Source organism: Macaca thibetana, chromosome 3 (assembly GCF_024542745.1).
Source record: "Macaca thibetana thibetana isolate TM-01 chromosome 3, ASM2454274v1, whole genome shotgun sequence".
Taxonomy (NCBI): Eukaryota; Metazoa; Chordata; class Mammalia; order Primates; family Cercopithecidae; genus Macaca; species Macaca thibetana.
The window spans coordinates 28,500,961-28,521,737 of NC_065580.1; the positions used below are offsets into that span (position 1 = coordinate 28,500,961).

At 38.0% G+C, this 20,777-nt stretch overlaps 1 protein-coding gene across 3 annotated transcripts in view; it reads left to right on the plus strand.

Moving 5' to 3' along the window:
* Positions 1-20,777, plus strand: part of COPG2 (COPI coat complex subunit gamma 2) — a 165,799-nt gene that overhangs the window by 37,646 nt on the left and 107,376 nt on the right. For all 3 annotated transcript variants that reach the window (XM_050782491.1, XM_050782492.1, XM_050782493.1), the window contains exons 6-7: positions 17,051-17,126; positions 20,488-20,580. In XM_050782491.1, the coding sequence (XP_050638448.1) occupies positions 17,051-17,126; positions 20,488-20,580 (169 nt within the window). The remainder of the gene's footprint in view (positions 1-17,050; positions 17,127-20,487; positions 20,581-20,777) is intronic.

Sequence of the window (20,777 nt, forward strand, 5' to 3'; positions counted from 1 at the left end):
GACATAGGCACGGGCAAAGACTTCATGACTAAAATACCAAAAGCAATGGCAGCAAAAGACAAAATTGACAAATAGGATCTAATTAAACTAAAGAACTTCTGCACAGCAAAAGAAACTATCATCAGAGTGAACAGGCAACCTCCAGAATGGGAGAAAAATTTTGCAGTCTATCCATCTGACAAAGGGCTAATATCTAGAATCTACAAACAACTTAAACAAATTTTCAAGGAAAAAAACCACCCCATCAAAAAGTGGGCGAAGGATATGAACAGACACTTCTCAAAAGAAGAGATTATGAAATAAAGCTCATCATCACTGGTCATTAGAGAAATGCAAATCAAAACCACAATGAGATACCATCTCACACCAGTTAGAATGGTGATCATTAAAGTCAGGAAACAACAGATGCTGGAGAGGTTGTGGAGAAATAGGAATGCTTTTACACTGTTGGTGGGAGTGTAAATTACTTCAAACATTGTGGAAGATAGTGTGGTGATTCCTCAAGGATCTAGAACCAGAAATACCATTAGACCCAGTAATCCCACTACTGGGTATATACCCAAAGGATTGTAAATCATTCTACTATAAAGACACATACACACGTATGTTTATTGCAGCACTGTTCACAATAGCAAACACTTGGAACCAGCCCAAATGCCCGTAAATGATAGACTGGATACAGAAAATGTGGCACATATACACCATGGAATACTAGGCAGCCATAAAAAAGGATTAGTTCATGTCCTTTGCAGGGACATGGATGAAGCAAGTAAAGACTTGCTCTGTTGTCCAGGCTGGAGTGCAGTGGCATGACTCCTCGTGCTCAAGCAATCTTCCTACCTCAGCCTCCTGAGTAGCTAGGACTACCGGCGCACACTACTATGCCTGACTAATTTTTTATTTTTGTTTTTGTAGAGAGAGGTCTCATTATGATGCTCAGGCTGGTCTTGAACTTCTGGCATCAAGTGATCCTCCTACCTTGGCCTCCCAAAGTGCTGGGATTGCTGGGATGAGCCACTGTGCCCAGCCTAAAGACTTTCTTACACAATAAAATCTGATAATTTATTGGTAGCTGTCTTACTCTGCAAGAAATGTTAAAGGATATTCTTCAGATAGAATACGATACCAAGCAGAAACTTGGAGCTACACAAAAAGAACATTGGAAACAAGCCAAGGCAAAATCACATTCACTTTTTTCTTTTTGAAAAATTATTCTGGACAATATATGTCTAAAACAAAAAATAGTAGTGTAATGTGTTTAAAGCATATGTAAAAGTAAAATATATTAGAACAATTGCACAAAGAATAGAAGGAAAGTATTGGGAATGTACCCTTGTGAGGTTCTTATTCTAGCCACGAAGTGATACTCCGTTAGTTGAAAGTAGACTGATTAAGTAAAGATATAAATTATAAACCCTGGGGCAACAACTAAAAAATAAAGAGGTATTAACAATAAGCTAGTAAAGGAAGTAAAATGGAATAATAAAAATAGTTCGTACCAAAGTTATTAAGAGAAAAAAGTGTTCAGTTAACTGAAACTCAGGCAGAAAGGGGGCGGGGGTAGAGGAGGTGGGCAGAGAAACAAAGACCAGATGGAACAAATATAAAACTAGCAAGACAACAGACTGATTTAGTAATAATAAAACTCTAGTCTCCTGCAGAACAACAACAACAAAAACAAAAAACAAACTAGCAAGACCACAGGTTTCAATCCAGTCATAATCAGTAATTAATAATGAATTGTCTAAACACACCAGCTAAATGACAGATACTGACTTCTAGTTAGTTGAAGACGATGAAGGCTGTATACTAATCAATGACTCAAAATCTCCCTAAATGATAAGGAACAATTTTATAACTACAGTTGTTTTTGGTAAAACTACACCCTCAGAGTTATTTCAATTCAGAGAATACTCAAAAGTACAAAACCTTTTTGAGTAAAAAGAAAAACTGACAAATACCAGTGTGGTAATTCCTCATCCCTCCCCTGAACCGCACCCCCCTGCACCCCCAAAGTCTTTGGGGCAAGCATTGGCCAACCACTAAAGTTGTAGATAGGTAGAAGAGGGAGGTTAGCAACCACCAAGCGTGAACAACAACTAGAAAGATTAAAGTTGTTGCTGTGAGTAGTAACTATCTGAGGCTGGTATCATGAAGACGGTAAAAAAAAATTGACCAAGGCAGGTGTAGGTAAAGAAAGACAGATTCTTTAAAAAAGTGAAAACCTGTTGCTAGGGTGCAATGGCCCAGTCAGCAAGAGCAGAGCTGACTTCAGGGAGACAAAGGCTTGCTGGGGATTTTATAGGATGGTGCTCGTGCTGTGCTGAAGAGGGCTTTGTGCAGTACTGATAACACCAAGGTTGCAGTTAGCTAACTTGCATTTTTCTGTTAGCTGATGGTCTAGTGATAAGTTGGGCACAGGAAGATTGTGAGTTATTTGTGCAGGAGGGCTGTGTGTCCTGGACCATGAAGAAAGGCCAACTTACAGCTTATCTGCGTTCTCTTTTTGCTTTTCCTTGGTCCTGGCAGCCTGACTTTTCCCTGATTAGGACTCCACGGTTGTAATTCAGAAAATACTAAAAAGTTAGTGGGGAAGATAAGATCATTTACTATAAGAAACAGATTTCAAAGTATGCTTGATTTAAAGATTTAAGCACAATAGAAAAGCTTGGGCAACATGGTGAAACCCCATCTCTATTAAATAGGGAAAGTACATAAATTACATGGGCATGGTGGGTGTGCTTGTGGTCCCAGCTACTCAGGAGGTTGAGATGAGAGAATCACTTGAGCCTGGGAGGTGGAGGTTGCCGTGAGCCAGTATCATGCTACTTTACTGCACTCCAGCCTTGGCAACAGAGCGACTCTGTCTCAAAGGCTATACACACAATTTGAAGAGAAATATTCAACATAAAAGAGCAAGTAATTTAAAAAGGCCAGCACAACATAAAGGGACAGTGTTCCAAACATACACTTCTCCAGGAGAAAAAAGGCAAAAAGGAAAAAAGTAGTGCCTTTTGGCAATCAGGTGGTCAACGGGTAAGAGGAGGAAAGGTAGATAGTCAGGGTTCTTCAAGGTCTTAAGTGTAAGAGTTAAAGAAAGAGGAAAGAAACATGAAAAGCAGCTCAACAGTCAAAGACAGGTTTATTTTGGAGAATAAACATGAGAGGGGCTTCTGGCTGATTTTGGTCAGGGGCGCTCTCTCTTACAGACTAAGTATTTATTAGCCAGGCATGGTGGCTCATGCCTGTAATCCCAGCACTTTGGGAGGCCGAGGTGGGTGGATCATGAGGTCAGGTATTCGAGACCATCCTGGCTAACAAAGTAAAACCCCGTCTCCACTAAAAATACAAAAAAAAAAAAAAAGCCAGGTGTGGTGGCAGGCGCCTGTAATCCCAGCTACTCGGGAGGCTGAGGCAGGAGAAACGGTTGAACCTGAGAGGCAGAGGTTGCAGTGAGCCAAGATTACGCCACTGCACACCCATCCAGGCTGGGTGACAGTGCGAGACTCAGTCTCAAAAAAAAAAAAAAATGAGTATTGATTTTTTTTTTTTTTTTAGGGTGAGAGGGCTTATCACAAGCTCTGAGTTTCTTATCATAATTCTTAACACAATGTTTCTGTGTGGGGGAGAAGTTTATGGTAGAGTTGGAATGTCTCTGGTCAGAGGGGAGGTTATCTTGGGGCTGACATCTCTCAGATTAGAGGGGAGGATGTCTCGGGGCTGGCGTGTCTCTGGTCAGGGAGGGGTTTATTTTATGGTTGGAATGTTTCTGGTTGGAGGTGTCATTTGTGATTTTTGGACATGCTGACCTTAGCCGTTAGGCTGATGCCCTTTGGATTTAGGCAGTTTTTGATCAAAGTGAACTTTAAAATGGCAGTGCTTGTCCAAGATGGCGATGCTCCTGCTCTGTCACTGAGAACCACAAAATCAGAGGTTCTTGTAACCCCTTCGCTGTCAATAAAACACATACAAATCCCTCCAAAGGCCTGGATTTCCCTAGGCAAAGAAAAGTGTGCCATTAAACTAAGAAGCTTGAAAATATCCAAGTATTGTAAAAGTGAACCAAAAGAAAAGTCTATAACGATTGCAGAAAACAGGGAAACAAAATTTCACAGAGGTCAGTCCTCCAACCTCCCAAACAAACATGAAGCAGAAAAAAACAGTAAGTTTTCACTCAAAACGGAAATGAATGTGCTCAAATTAGCATTTGAAGATATGAAAAGCAATCTTGAATTTCACACACACAAAAACGGAAAAATGAAAAAGAGTTCATTGAATTCAGGGAGGAAATGGAAGAAAAATAAAAAATTACCTCAGAAATGAAACATAATATGAGATGCACAAGAGAGAATAGATTCAAATGAAAATTTAATAAAGGCCACCAAAGAAAAAACAACCAAAGAGAATGAAAAGGTCCCAAAGAAAGAAGTGATGAGAGGCAGAGAGAAGTAGTGGAAGTGGAAGACGGGAAACAAAGGACTCAGAGTCTCTGAAGAAGAAAAGCAAGAGCTAATATTTAAAGCCATTATCCAGGAAAACTTTCCAGAACTAATGAGAGACCTGCTTCTATACACTGAAAGATTTCATTAGGTAACTGAGAATATTAACCTAGAATAATCAACTCTGAGACATACTGTAGTAAAACTATCAGAATTTAAAGATAAAATTATTAAGACTTTCAGGCAAAAAAAAAAAAAAAAAAAAAAAAAAAAAAAAAGATCAAACAACTTACAAAGGCAGAGGATTCAAACCAGCATCAGACTTTTGAAAAATCAACATACAAAATACGGCAACAATGCAGCAGTATTTTAAAAGTAACCAGTGAGGCTGGGCGCGGTGGCTCATGCCTGTAATCCCAGCACTTTAGGAGGCTGAGGTGGGCGGATCACAAGGTCAGGAGTTCAAGAATAGCCTGGGCAAGATGGTGAAACCCCATCTCTACTAAAAATACAAAAATTAGCCAAGCATGGTGGCAGGCGCCTATAATCCAGCTACTCAGGAGGCTGAGTCAGAGAACTGCTTGAACCCAAGAGGCAGAGGTTGCAGTGAGCTGAGATCACACCACTGCACTCCAGCCGGGGCGATAGAGTGAGACTCCATCTCAAAAAAAAAAAAAAAAAAAAAGTACCCAATGGAAGTGTGAGTGGCTGATTTTTATCTAAGGAAGCTGTCTTTCAAATATAGGGAATTCTGCACCCATTAGCTCTTTCTGAGGAACTTTCTAGAGGATTAGCTTTATCCAGTGAAATGACATCTGGGAAAACTTTATTGAAAAGACTGATGGTAAGTATTGTAAAATATAAAAATGTTTATGTAAGAGCAAAACAGTGGAAATGTTTCTACAGTGGAGTGTGGAAGACTAATGTAAAAATGTTATACACTGACAAATAATATGATGAAAAAATGGGAGGAGAAGGGATAGGAAAAAAGTAAAATGGGAAAACCTTTTATAGTCAACAGGTGGGTGCTACAAAATACTGGGGGAAAAATCCTATTAATCCAGACGTAGTAAAATAAGTGAGAAAATGAGGGAACTAAGGTCATCAAAAAAGATTTAATCACAAAGGAATTCACTAGAAAAACACACAAATCTTCCTAACTACCAAAATTTAAAATATAAAGGCAAATAGCATGTATCTTTTGGAGACAGAAGCTGCAAATATAATATAATACATATCTTTATAGATTATTGTGATAGAGCCAAAATCAAGCGTATCAGTTATAACAATAACCATGAATAGGCTTAATCCATATATTAAAAGAAAAAGTTTCAGTTTGGCTTACAAACAAAACAATACTGTATGCAAGAGACACACTTAAAGTGATACAGAGAGGCAGAAAATAAAGGGATAGACAAAATTATAACAGGAAAATGGAAACAAAAAGAAAGTAAAGTAGATGCCAGGCAAAGTGGAACTCAAGGCTAAAAGCATTAAATGTGACAAAGAAGGATACTTTGTAATGATTAAAGCCACAATCCACAGTGAAAATATATTATTCAGTATATGTGTAAGAGATAACACCACAACAACCTTTATGAAGCAAAAACCATGGAGATGTAGAGAGATATAGCTAGAAACATATGAATAATACATTTTATTAGCTCACTTTTAGTACAAGAGAGATAAAGTAGATAAATAAGTAGGGAATATGCAATCTAAATCACCTATTAATAGAGTAGATCTTTTATATATATGTCAAGTTCTTCACCTTTATAGTAGAGAATACATATTCTGAAGTACCCTGAGCACATTCAGAAAAAATCATTATTAGATGACAAAGTATCAATAACTCCCTTAAAGTAGAAATGTTACAAACCACATCTCTGATCACAGTACAATAAAACTAGAATTTGTTAACAGAAAGAAAAAGACCCTTCCATCAGAAGACTTTAAAATCTTTATTTCTGGGTGAAAGAGGAGATGCAAACTTAAATAACAGAATTTTGGGGAAAAAAGGCAAATCACTTCATAAACTACATATCAATCTATAGACTATATAGCACTGTAAGATGACTGTAGTTAACAATTATTTATTATGTATTTTCAAATAGCTCAGAGAGGATTTTGAATGTTCCCAGTAAAAGAAATGTTAGATGTTTGAGGAGATGGATATGCTAATTACCCTGATTTGATAACTATGCATTGTATGTATCAAGACATCACTGTGTACCCCCTCAGTATATACAATTGTGTGTCAATTAAAAATAAATCTATATGGTGAATTAAAGCAGTGATCAAGGTAAAACTCATTGCAGTGAATACCTTTTATCAATGAAAAGGAAGGAATAAAAAATGAATTAAATTCTTAGCTCAAAAAAACTAGGTAAAGAACAACAAAGTAATTCAAAAGAAAGCACATGATAGAAATTAGTATAGATAAAAACAGAAAATAATGAGGAAAAAATAGAAAAACATCTAATTATTAAATCAAAATCCTAGTTTTGAAAAAATTAACAATATAAATAAACCGTAAGCTAAGTTGATGAAAAAAAGGAGAAAGCATAAATATGCAAAATAAATGACAAGGGGGAAACAGAAGAAATGTCAAAATCAAAAAACAAATTTTTAGTCTTTGAAATAAATTTGAAACCTAGATGTAATGGATAATTTCTTAGGCAAACACAGGTTGTCAAAAATGACCCTATTTTTTTTTTTTAATGGGGAAACACTAGAGGCATTTCCACTAAGATCAGGAACCAAGGCAAGGATGTTCATTATCTTCACTGCTATTCAACGTTGTACTAGAGGTATTTAGCAATGCAGTTAGACAAGAGAAACCAAGTTGAGACATAAGAATGAGTTAACAAAGAAGTAAAGCTGTCTGTTTTTAGATGATGCGATCGAATACCTAGGAACCCCAGATAATCAGTGATAAAATGAGCTCAATAATTTAGTGGGATAGCAGGATATAAAATTCATATATAATAATCAATAGTCTTATTTCTCAAAAGAAGATATACAGATAGCCAACAAACATATGAAAAAATGCCCAACATCACTAATCATCTGGGAAAAGCAAATTAAAACCGCAATGAGATACCGCTTTATTTCTGCCAGAATGGCTGTAATTAAAAAGTCAAAAAACAATAAATGTTGGCATGAATGTGATAAAAGGGGAACACTGTTACACAGCTGATGGAAATGTAAATTAGTACAACCACTATGGAAAACAGTATTGAGATTCTTTAAAGAATTAAAAGTAGAACTGCCATTTGACCCAGCAGTCCCACTGCTGAGTATCTACCCGAAGGAAAAGAAGTCATTATATGAAAAAGACACATGCACATGCATGTTTATAGCAGCACAATTCACAGTTGCAAAGACATGGAACCAACCTAAGTGCCCATTAGTCAACAAGTGGATAAAGAAAATGTGGTGTGTATATACACCATGGAATACAGCCATAAGAAGGAACAAAAGAATGTCTTTCGCAGCAACTTGGGTGGAACTGGAGGCCATTATTCTAAGTCAAGTAACTTGAATGGAAAACCAAGTATCATATGTTTTAACTTATAAGTGGGAGTTAAGCTACATGGACACAAAGGCATAAGAATGACATAATGGACTTTGGGGACTTGGAAGAGGGGAAGGTCAGGAGTGGGTGAAGGATAAAATACTACATATTGAGTACAGTGTATACTGCTTGGGTGATGGGTGCACTTAAATCTCAGAAATCACCACTACAGTACTTATCTATGTAACCAAAAACCACTTGTACCCCAAAAACTATTGAAATAAAAAAGTTAAAAAAAATCATTAGTCTTCATAGAAACAGCACATAGAGAACATAATAGTAGATAGACAGAACCCCATTTACAACAACAAAAAGGATTAAACACTAGGAATAGATTTGACAATAAATGTACAAAACTTAGAAAAAATGTTAAGCCCCTTACTCTTGTCTGAATGTTTGTGTCCCCGCCACCCAAGTATATTTTAAATTTCTAACCCCCAAGTTCATGGTGTTGGGAAGTGGGGCCTTTGCGGGGTAATTAGATTATGAGGATGGAGCCCTTGGGATCGGGATTAGTGCCCTTATGAAAAGACTGCAGAGCACTAGCTAGTCTCTTCTACCATGTGAAGACACAGCTAGAAGAGATGCCATCTGAACCAGGAAACAGGACATTGCCAGTCACCAGATTTACCAGTATCTTGATCTGAGACTTCCTAGACTCCAGAATTGTGGAAAATAAATGTTTATAAGAAACCTAGTCTGTAATATTTTGTTATAGCAGGCCAAATAGACTAAGATACCCCTGAAGGACTCAAAGTATACTTAAACAAATGTAAAGATACCTTGTTTTTTGGAAAAAAAAAAATTGTTTTATTTATCAGTTTTTTTCCTTGAAACAAGGTCTCATTATGTTGCCCAGTCTGTCCTCAAACTCCTGGGCTCAGGCAAACCTCCCATTTCAGCCTTCTGAGTAGCTGGGACTGTAAGCGTGTACCACCATGCCCAGAGTTGTTGCCTGTTTTTTAATAGACCAACTCAACGTTATAAAAATTTTACTCTTCCCTAAACTAATTTATAAATACAGTGGAATCCAATGAAAATACCAACAAATCATATTATGGAGTTAGGCAAGTTGGTACTAAAGTTCACGTGGAAAATATAATGTAAGAATAGCTGGGAAGTCACTGAGAAAGGAAAAAGCATGAGGGATGGGGATAGAGGGGAGAGGAAGCTAGCTCTACTAGTCAGTAAATCTAAGGCCTATACAATTAAAACAGTGTGGTACTGGCACATGAACAGACTAATAGACCGTGGAATAAAATTGTGTGGTGACTTTGTAATGTGGTGACCTTGGTCAGGCTGATCTACGTTTTTCAGATACAATCTGATACAGATGGAAAGTACAGAATTAGACCCAAATACATACGGAATTTAGTGTAGTGACATACTGTTTAACAAGGTGGCATTTCTAATCATTGGGGTAAACGTGTACCTTTTAATACATGATGCTGGAACAGTTAACCATTTGGAAAAAGATAAAATTAGACTCATATTTCCTGTCATACCCATGAGTAAACTCCAAATGGATAAGGCATATAAATTTTTAAAAAATAAAACCATGCACGTAATAGAAGAAAAGATGGATGTATTCCCCTTTAACCTTGGTGTAGAGAAAAGCTTTGTTAATTACGACTACAGTTTTAGAGGCAATCAAAGAAAAGGTTGATACATTTGACTCCATGAAAAAATTTTTTTTAATTACCTGTCAAAATCAACATAAAATGTAAAATGAGCCAGGGGTTTGCAGTAGGTCCAGGTTGTGGTACAAACAGCTATTTTTGATTATTGTAATGGAATCCCACATGACCTTGCCACCTATTTTATTGCAAAAGCAGTGTGGTAGTGAGCTCAGGACTACAAGATCCAACAGTTTTACTATACTATGTTCCACCTAGGAAACATATTGAGTGCTCAGCTGAGGTACTGGGTTGAGGATGGGACCCTGTGAGGTTAGAGAATTTTCCTCTGGAATGCAGCATATGCATTAGATTGATAGCCTGTGTATGGTGCTATCACCAATAAATACAATATGTAGGTCCAGAATTCAAGAGATGGAAGTAGGACTGGCCCCCTTCACTGTCACTCACAGTGACCCACTTGTAGAAACTGTGCATCTGCTATGGTTTGAATGTTTCTATTCTGTCAAAATTCATGTTGAAACTTAATTCCTAATGCAGTAGTATTAAGAGGTAAGGCCTTCAGGAGGTGAGTATGTCATAAAGGCTCTGCCCTCATGAATGAGATTAATGCCCTTATAAGAGACTTCAGAGAGCTCCCTTCCTCCTGCCACCGGAGGATACCTAGATGGCACCATCTGTGAGGAATGGGACCTGCACCAGATACTAAATTTGCTGGCTCCTTGATCTTGAACTTCCCAGCCTCCAGAACTGTGAGCAAATACATTTCTGTTCTTTATAAATTACCCAGTTTAAGGTATTTTGTGATAACAGCTGGAATAGACTTAAGACAACATCCCATCTGTACCCCAAATGTGAATTAGAGACCCTGGTTCCAGGGGCCAGTGTTTTTCAGGGGTGAAAGGACAGAAGCATTTAACTCATTGGCTCTTGATTCCTGTTGGTTGAGGATTATCTTTAGCACAGAAACACCCACACTTCAGGATTATACATGTCTGAGTGACACGTTGGCAACCACAGGCAGCTGATACTCCCATGTCAGAGAAGTCAGGGCCACAAACTGAGCCAGTCTGCATATTTGGAATGATGATCACTGTTAGGTCACTTTGGGTTCTTCATTCTAGTGAAGGTAAGGAAAGTGCTACTATACTTACAGAGGTCATTGACCTTGATTCTTATCAGGAGCTAGGATCATTTCTGTATAATGGTGGCAGAAAGGACTCTGTCTAGAATTCATGGTATTCACTTGAGTGTATTTTGGTGCTTGCTTGCTTGCCTCTGGGAGTGTTGGTAGGGATAGAGAACAACCAGTGGTTCAATCAGGGTACACCCAACACAGGGCTCACATCCTTTGGGATAAAGGTTTGAGTCAACTGTTGGACACGTAGCCAAAACTAGATGAAGTGCGGGCCAGTGGGGAGGGAAATGTAGAATGGGTGGTTTTAGGAAGGAGATGATGAATATCAATTATGGCCTTGGCATTAGTTGTAGCAGCAAGGATTGAACCATGTTCCACTCACCTTCCTTTATTTAGTCTTTTGTAGAAATAGTGATTGCTACCGTGTTGAAGCCTCCATGATAGATTAGACTTAATGGAGGACATGAACAAATTTGAGGGATGGAATGGGTAGCCTGTATTGGATATCTCTTTTGAGCCACTTTGCATGGTCCCAGGCCTTATCTTTGATTCCAGCTGTGGCATGATGAGCAGTTCTTTAGGGGCTCAGCTCACTGGCATTGTTATTGCCTTCAGGTATGCACTGAGTGTTTTTTTGCCTACTCGGATTCACTTCAGCTCACATGTATACTCCCCAGAAGTATGGGGGAGTTAGTACTCTGGGGTTAACATTCAGCCAGGGGCTAACAGTTAGTGGTTCTGAGATGTATTTCATAAGGCTCCTCAGAAGATTGCTCATTAAATAACCAGTTGCCAGCATCAGTGACCCACTCAAGGAAAGGTCTTTATATTGCTTTTACCTCCTTCCCTGTTCATTTCCCTGTCATTCACTTCTCCCTCTGAACACCTTCCTAAATAAACTACCTTTATGCAAGCCTTTGCTGTCAGGACAGCCAAAGCTATGACAGAGGTATAGAACATGGGTTGGCAAGCTATGGTGCATGGCCAAAACCATGTAAATAAAGTTATTTATTTATTTATTTATTTTTGAGATGGAGTCTCGCTCTGTCTCCCAGGCTGGAGTGCAGTGGCATGATCTTGGCTTACTGCAACCTCCACCTCCCGGGTTCCAGTGATTCTCCTGTTTCAGCCTCCTGAGTAGACATGTGCCACCACACCCAGCTAATTTTTTGTATTTTTAGTAGAGATGTGGTTTCATTATGTTGGCCAGGCTGGTCTCGAACTCCTGACCTTGTGATCCACCCACTTTGGCCTCCTAAAGTGCTGGGATTACAGGTGTGAGCCACCGCACCTGGCCAGTTTTTTATATTTTTAGTAGAGACGAGGTTTCACCATGTTGGCCAGGCTGGTCTTGAACTCCTGACCTCAAGTGATCCGCCTGCCTTGGCCTCCCAAAATGCTGGGATTACAGGTGTGAGCCACCATGCCCAGCTGTAAATAAAGTTTTGCTGGAACACAGCCACACTATTTCTTAATGTATTGTATATAACCGCCTTTGTGCTGCAGCTACAGAATTGAGTAGTTGTGAGGAGATCATATAACCTGTAAAGTCTAAAATATTTACAGAATAAGTGTGCCATTCCTGTGCATTGATTTCCCAGTGCTGCTAGAACAAGTTACCACAAACTTAGTAACTTAACAAATCTGGTGACTTAAAACAACACAAATTATTTTACAGTTCTGGAGACTAGAAGTCTAAAATCAGTTTTACTCGGCTGATGTCAGAGGTATAGGCAGAGCAGGTTCCTTCTGCAGGCTCTAGGGGAAAATCTGTTTACTTGCCTTTTCTAGCTTCTGAGGCTACCTGTGTATTCCTCAAATCCTAACTCCCCCTTCCCATCATTCCAGTCTCTTGATTCATTGTGACATATGCTTCCTGTGTCAAATCTCCCTCTGCCTTGTTCTTATGGGGACACTTGTGATTACATTTAGGGCTAACCCAAATAATTCAATATAATCTCCCCATCTCAGTGTCTTTAACTTAATCACGTCTGCAAAGTACCTTTTGCCATATGAGGTACATTTACAGGTTCTAGGGAGTAGGACTTTGATGTCTTTAGGGGCCATTATTTAGCTTACCACAGGCTTCCATCTGGTCCCTAAAGATTTACATTCATCCTACATGCAAAGTGCATTCACTGTATTGCAATAATCTTCCAAAATCTAAACCCCATTGCATTAACTCTGGTCCAAGATGTCATTAAATGTTATAACTCCAGAGTCCCAAATCTCATCATCTAATCATCTAACTCCAGTATAGGTGAGTTTCTGGGTATGATTCATCCCAAGACAGAATTCCTCTTTATCTATGGACCTGTGAAACTAGAAAACAAGTTATATGCTGTGGAAATACTGTGGTGCGACAGGCCTAGAATAACAATTATATACATTCCGATTCAGAAAGGGAGACAATGGGAGGAAAGAAAGGAGTCACTAGCACCAGACAATTTTTAAATTTAATCAGGCAAACTTTTAGGTTTCAAGGGTTGGGAATAATCCCTGTGGCACCCAGCTCTACTCTGTGGGCCAGAGGGTTGTGTATGTATTGTGTATGGCTACTTTCATGTTACAGCAACCAAATCGAGTGGTTGTGGGGTGGTTATATAGCCTGCAGAGCCTGAAATATTTACTAGATTGTTCCCTGTCAGAATGTATGCTTGTTGAGGGCAGGAATCTTTGTCTCTTTTGCTTACTAAAGTATCCTAAGTGTCTGGAGCAGTGTCTGACACTTACTAGACACTCACTGAAACGCTGAACTAAAAGAAAAAAATTTAAGCAATTTAATAGAGATGAGAGGGCAAAACTTTTGACATTGCTGAAGTAGTAACCCTATTTATAGATAAATAAAACATTAAAAAAGAACTCTTAAAAACATAGCTACATATTAAAATAAATCTACATTTTAAAATAGCATACTGTATTCCAACAAAAATTGTAGCAGAATGACTAACACCAACATGCATCTTGGTTAACTTGTACTGTGGAGAGAAATAATTTTTAAGACTTCTGGCAGAAGAAGCTAGCCATTTAAAAGTCAGAAAAACTAAGTCTGACTTCAGCCATTCATGGCAGTTTTCAGTGTCAGAAAAGAATGAGGACAGTGTCTGCAAAGTTTTAAGAAACAGAACATGTGATACAAGAATAATACAGCAAAGCGAATTGTCATTCAAGTACAGGGATAACAAGCAGACTTCCACACTGTAAAGAATTCAGGGGCCATAACACCTGTGAGCTTTTCTTGAAAAATAAAATTAAGCATTAAAGTTATGTTAATCAAAGCATTAAATCAAAAGAGTGAATTCTGTAAGAGGGGCTACAGGAAATGAATTACCAGTGAGCATTGAATTTATTCAATTATAGAAGTAAGGTTAAACTACTATAGAAATTATGATTAAAGATAGAATATAAATGTTATAATCCATGATAATACAAAAAGAATAATACTAACAAAAATTTGGAGATACACGGGAGGGCAGATGAGAGAGGAGAAAGCTCATGAAAGCTTAATTTTTTTGCTTTCATAGCTTAAGTCTTTTATCTAAAGTTTTATGGCAGCAACAAAAAGAACTAGAGTGTAAGTCTTCCATATTTCAGAAAGAAAACACATTCACTTAGAAAACAAAACACACTCTTACATCTGTATTGTCTAATAAGATAGCTATTAGATACATATGGCTGTTATAGTGAACATTAATTGAACTTTTGTAAAATTAAAAATTCAGTTCACTAGCTATATTTCAAGTGCTCATTAGCCGCATGTAGCTTGTGGCTACTATATTGAATGATGTTAGAACATTTTCCATCATTGCATAAAGTTCTATTGGATAACACTGCCTTATAGGAAACAAAGAAAGTGTTAAAAATAGAGATGTAACACAAAACAAATTGACAGAATTAACACCAGACATTGACTATTAAAAGAAATACAGATTAGTTTAAAAATGAAATACAACTAACTATATGCTATATATTGTGATGTATATAAAACAAGGCAAAGCAAAATTTGAATATAAAAGGAGGGGTGAAAGCATATAAGGCAAACACTACTGAAAGGAAGCTTGAGTGAAGGTGTTAATAGTTAGAAAATGGAATTAAATACAGAAAGTTTTGAATGAGACAAGAATGAGGCACTTTATCCAAAATGAGGAGAAAGTGTCATGAATTATTTATTAATATATCACCAAAGTACATAAGCCAAAAATCACAAAAAAATGTAAATAGAAACAAAATAGTATCAGCCCTTGTTTTAAAAAGAAGGAAAAACCTAAGGATATAAAGGATATGAATAATAAACTTGATACAGATTAATTAATACTTATGAAAACCTTACCTTTATAATAGAAAAGTCACCTTTACAGGTATTCATGGAACACTTACAAATTATTCAACATTCAACCCCTGAAAACCCGTTAATTCTAGAATGTGGAAATGTAGTCGAGACTTACTCTGTCATTACAATGCAATCAAAAAATACATTTATTTTGAGAAGAAAATGAACAGATAGTACCCAGATATGTTAAAATGGAAAAATAAAAAGAAAGCCTCAACGTTTGGGCCAGTATATAAGTAAAAATTGAAATTAAAGAATATTTTTAAAATCTAATGATTAAAATCTATGATTTCAACTAAAGCTATGCTCAGAGGAAAATTCATAGCCCTTGGCACTTAAATTACTGGATGAGTGTATTGTTCAGGGCTCCCTGTTGCTAGCAATAGAATCTAGTTCATAGATACTCTTGGAAATCCGGAAAACCAAGCTTGCATCTGATAGAGCCAGAAAGAGTGCGTCAGAGAAAAATGCCCATGCTGCAAAATTTTTTTAAGTACAGGACACTTCCAAAAAAAATGTCTTTTTTTTTTTTTTTTTGAGACAGGGTCTCACTCTGTTACCCAGGTTGGAGTGCAGTGGTGCCATCTCAGCTCACTGCAACATCTGCCTCCTGGGTTCAAGCAGTCCTCCCACCTCAGCCTCCCAAGTAGCTGAGACTTCAGGCACGTGCCACCATGCCAGGCGAATTTTTGTATTATTTGTAGAGACGGGGTTTTGCTATGTTTCCCAGGCTGGTCTTGCATTCCTGAGCTCAAGTGATCCTCCCTCCTTGACCTCCCAAAGTGCTGGGATTACAGACGTGAGCCACTGCACCTGGCCAAATTACTTTTCTAATTGAAAAAGAAATGAAGGACTATCAGTCAAAACTTTTTCCTCTTGGTGTGCTAATGGAGGGAGTCAGAGTTGTAGGTCATTTTGGATTATGTGAGAGGAGTTGAGGTAGTGGGGAGATTGATAGCAGTAGGATAAATGCATGGGGAATTAAGGGAGGGTAAAAGGTTAAAAACCTCTTTAAAGCATGGGCGTGGAATTTTGTAGCTCATTTCACACTTCTGCATGTTTTTGAAGCTCAGCAGAAAGGTCTGAAGCCATTGATAATTTTAGAAAGCCATGCCAAAGAGTGATACCTCATGAGTTAATTATTTTTGTTAATTTATTTTAAAAAGTTATGTCTAGTCTGATGGGATTTTAGGATTTGGGGATATGTCAGACTAGGACTCTTTATACCATTGTCCTTTGTTTGTTTGTTTATTTATTTATTTGAGACGGAGTCGTGCTCTGTCACCCAGGCTGGAGTGCAGTGGTGCGACCTCGGCTCACTGCAAGCTCTGCCTCCCGGGTTCACACCATTCTCCTGCCTCAGCCTCCTGAGTAGCTGGGACTGCAGGTGCCCACCACCCCGCCTGGCTAATTTTTTGTATTTTTAGTAGAGACGGGGTTTCACTGTGTTAGCCAGGATGGTCTCGATCTCCTGACCTCGTGATCCGCCTTCCTCGGCCTCCCAAAGTGCTGGGATTACAGGTGTGAGCCACTGTGCCTGGCCTGTCCTTAGTTTATTTTTTATGCCAATTACCAGTATCTAAAATTATGGGGAAGGGGTTGTTTTGTTTATGTGATTATCTTTCTTCCTCCTAGAATGTAAGTTCCATGAAGGTGAAGGACTTTTTGCCTTTTACTAATTTTGCTCATTGCTTTATTCTTGAATTAGAACAGTTTTCTATGCAGTAGTCTTAGCATATATACAAAGAATATTTATATTACGTAAATGTTTGTTTATGGAATATAAAATAAGTATAAATATTCCTCCATAAATTTGTTGAATCAGTAGCTGCATTAAGATAATTATGGGACAATTGGAAATTGACTAGGGGTGAACTCCATGGGAGAGGTTTTAATTGATCTTATGTTAACCAATTTGATTTTTCTTAGTCTGACTAAAGACATGACTGGAAAAGAAGATGTATACCGAGGCCCGGCCATCAGGGCTCTCTGCAGAATCACTGATGTAAGTTCTCTGTTTTACTGAGTTATCAAATGGAACACTATGTTTATCTGTGGGTAGCCATGTAGATTTCGTAGGATTTCCTAGGCTAACTTTGTGAATCTTCAGTATAAGAGAAACATGATCACCAGAAACACTTTTGTGACTCCAGTCTTTCTTTTTTCTTCAAATTTCTTTCCTTTAATTTATTTATGTTAGTCCATTTTCTCTCTTTATTTGCCCTCTTGAACTGTTGTAGTGAGGGTACATTGCTTGCAGGAAACAAAAACCCATTCAAATTTATCTTAAAAAGCTTTATTATAGGACACAAATCTCTCAGAATTTGAGGTGAAGCTTACAGGTAGACACCAGGGCAAGAAATTGGGCAGCTTTAAGAATTCAACAGAAGATTTTTTTTTCTTTTTCTTTTTTTGAGTTGGAGCCTCGCTCTTTCGCCCAGGCCAGAGTGCAGTGGCATGGTCTCGGGTCACTGCAACCTCTGCCTCCCGGGTTCAAGTGATTCTCCTGCCTCAGCCTCCTGAGTAGCTAGGATTTCAGGCACCCACCACCACACCCGACTAATTTTTTTTTTTTTTGTAGCAGTTTGAACAAACTGAAAACTGTATTCTTCTGTGTGAGCTGAACTCAAGTTTCAGAATAATCATCGCCATGTGGGAGGCTTTTTGTTAAAATGCAGAAGAAATCTCAAAATACTGTATTTATATCCGCCTTCCACTGCTGCCAGTATAGTAAGCATCTCCTACACAATCAACAGTAAACAGCAAATGATGCAGTTCATAGAGTATTTTGCACTTGGGAAAAAATATGTATCTGAATTTTAAAAAGAAATGTTTAGATTTTGTATGTCTTTTTTATTATTATTAAAATACTAAGTGAAACTCCTCAGCCTGGCATCTTTTCCTCTATCTCAATAGCTTATCCCAGAGCCAGAAAAAGCCTTGAGGAGACGATGTCTTCTGGCTTCCAGATAAAACTTACCCAAATTTTTTGGCAACTCATCCCTAATGATTTTAAAATTCGAAAAGGCTTGTCTTTTTGTCTGTCCTTAAAAGCAGTATCAAGTATTATCTCCTAAGGGGGATCTAAGGAGTGGGGAAAATTTATAGTTCCTCCTCACCGCAGTACAGTTCACAACCGCTGGCCAACCCATAGGTGGCTCAGCACCTCCCTAGTCAAGATGTCCCAACTCCAGGAAAGTGCCAGCACTGGGGGTCAGCCAGTGTCATTCTTTGTATACACTCTTGGCCACCAAATAGTATTGTGAAATGCAGATCATTCAGCCGCTACCATCATCACTACTCCTACAGAGCACGAGAAAGCAATCTCCAATCTCTTTTATAAATGAACAGTCCTAACTTCTAGGCTCAGAGATGATAGATAAAACTTAGCTGTTGCAATTGTATAATTCCCTGACATGAAATTTTGTTGGATTTAATATCTACATGATATAGCCATTTAAGAGTATAACTTGAGAAAAAAGGAAAAAATCTACCTGATCAAAAAACATGTTGGGGTGACCTATAAGAATCGTAAACTTCCCCTTTAGCATCTGTATTGAAGATATAGATGAAGTACATTCATTCCATAATTACTAAGCTCCTATTATGTGCCAGGCAGTGAGCACCTGCTCATCAGCTCATTGGCAATAGCCATGCTCAAGATCCATGCTCCTCATGTAACTTTCTGATTATAATTGATCTTCCCAGATAAGATTTCCCCAACAGGAGCGATAATCCAGTTCACTTGGTGGGTATAAGTGTAAAAGAATGCACTGGCATTCTATTATGTACATAACTTCCTATGAGTTTGATTTAATGTGACAAAACGTGAATACCTTTGTGTGGAGTGACAAAATCACACTTCTAGAACTGCAAAGCCAAGGACCGTATCCATGACCTTCACACTACACCAACTTGGAGCCATCCTCTTTGACTTCTCTCATAACTCACTTCTATTCCAAGAACAAGTCTTCCTCCTTACTTCTGGGACATTTGCTTTGGTGTTTCAAAATAATGGATAGTCAGGGACATTGGAGTTTGGATATGCCTTTATTAAGAAGTCTTCCAAGTGGGGTAAATGAAGATTTTCCTAGGGTATGGGAAGACTGCAAGGAATACTTAGGCAATATCCTCAAATCAGTCTGAGAAGAGTTTTAAAGGAATACATTTCCAGATCTCCAACTTCCCTATGAAATATTTTCTAAAACCAGGCCGACGCCAGGCTGATTTTTATATTTTTAGTAGAGACAGGGTTTCACCATGTTGGCCAGGCTATTTACTGTGGTGATCCGTCATGTACTAGACACAGGCCCTCTTGTTCCAATATTTAAGAGAGAGAATCTGATTAGCCAGCAGTAGGCCAGTAGCTTATATCTACCTGTGTCTGAGTCAGGTGTTTAATTTTGATCCAGTTCATTATATCTGGAGGGATGAGATCATGTGGTGTATTTGGCTCTCTCTTTCTGGGAACTCTGAGTAGGAAGGGCAGGCCAGGCATTGCCAAGCAAATTGAATAATAGCTATATACTCATGCTTGGGTATATTTTAGGTGTATGTTTGTAACCTTCTCAAGTTGTAAAGGTTGAGTAGGACCAAATTATATTTTTGATAACTCTGGATCCTAGAAGGAGTAATAGAAATGCTGTAATATTTTTTGGTGCACTGTTGTTTTGTTGTGATTGTTTTAATTTATTTTTAGCATTAAATTGGTAGCAGCATGAGCCTTGACCATGCTAGTGCTAGCAATAAAACTCTTTTTTTCATCTGAATATTGTTCTCAGTCTTTTTACTCATCTTTATCTGCCACCATCTTTCCAGTGCTTTTTCCCAGTTAAAGTTGAAAAGAACTGTATTTCCAGAGGATGTTATATTGAGGGCTCATTATAGTAATATGCTACACATTTAGTTCTTTATGTATCTCAGATAATCAGGGATTACATTTGATTTCTAGGACTTTCTGGGATCTGTATGTAATATGTACCCTTCACATAGAGGAATCTTCATAACTTCAAAAGCAGGCTCCATCTCCATATAGGAATTTCTTTATAACTTTCCTGATGGATTCAGCGTCTACTTCTGTATTTCTTCCAAACTATGATTCTCCATTTTGGGACAGTTTATTTCATTGTTGAACAGTTATTCTTCTTTATATGTAATCTAAAATGTTCTTTCTTAAAGCTTCAACTTCGTTGTTGGGGTTCTGCGCTTTGGGATATTATTACTATATTATCATCCTTTCAGTGCATTCTAAATATTTGCACAGAAACAAATACAAGATTGGTTTTTGAAAATTATTTTGAAGCATAAGAGTGATTTTGCATAAAAATGTTTTTCCTTAACAATTTTTTCTTTTTGAATGTTATTAGGGAACAATGTTGCAAGCCATTGAAAGATACATGAAGCAGGCCATTGTGGATAAAGTTTCCAGTGTATCCAGTTCAGCACTGGTGTCTTCCTTGGTAAGTGAACAAGCAGCTTCCTAGTTCTTATGCATGGTGCAGTTTGGAGTTGCAAAAACAAGGTATCACTAGGATTCTCTCACAAATGAAACAGTTAAAAATATGTATATACCTCTATTACTTTATCCAAGTGTGTTTTATCTAGAGCAGGGGTCCCCACCCCAGGGCTTCAGACCAGTACTGGTCTGTGGCCTGTT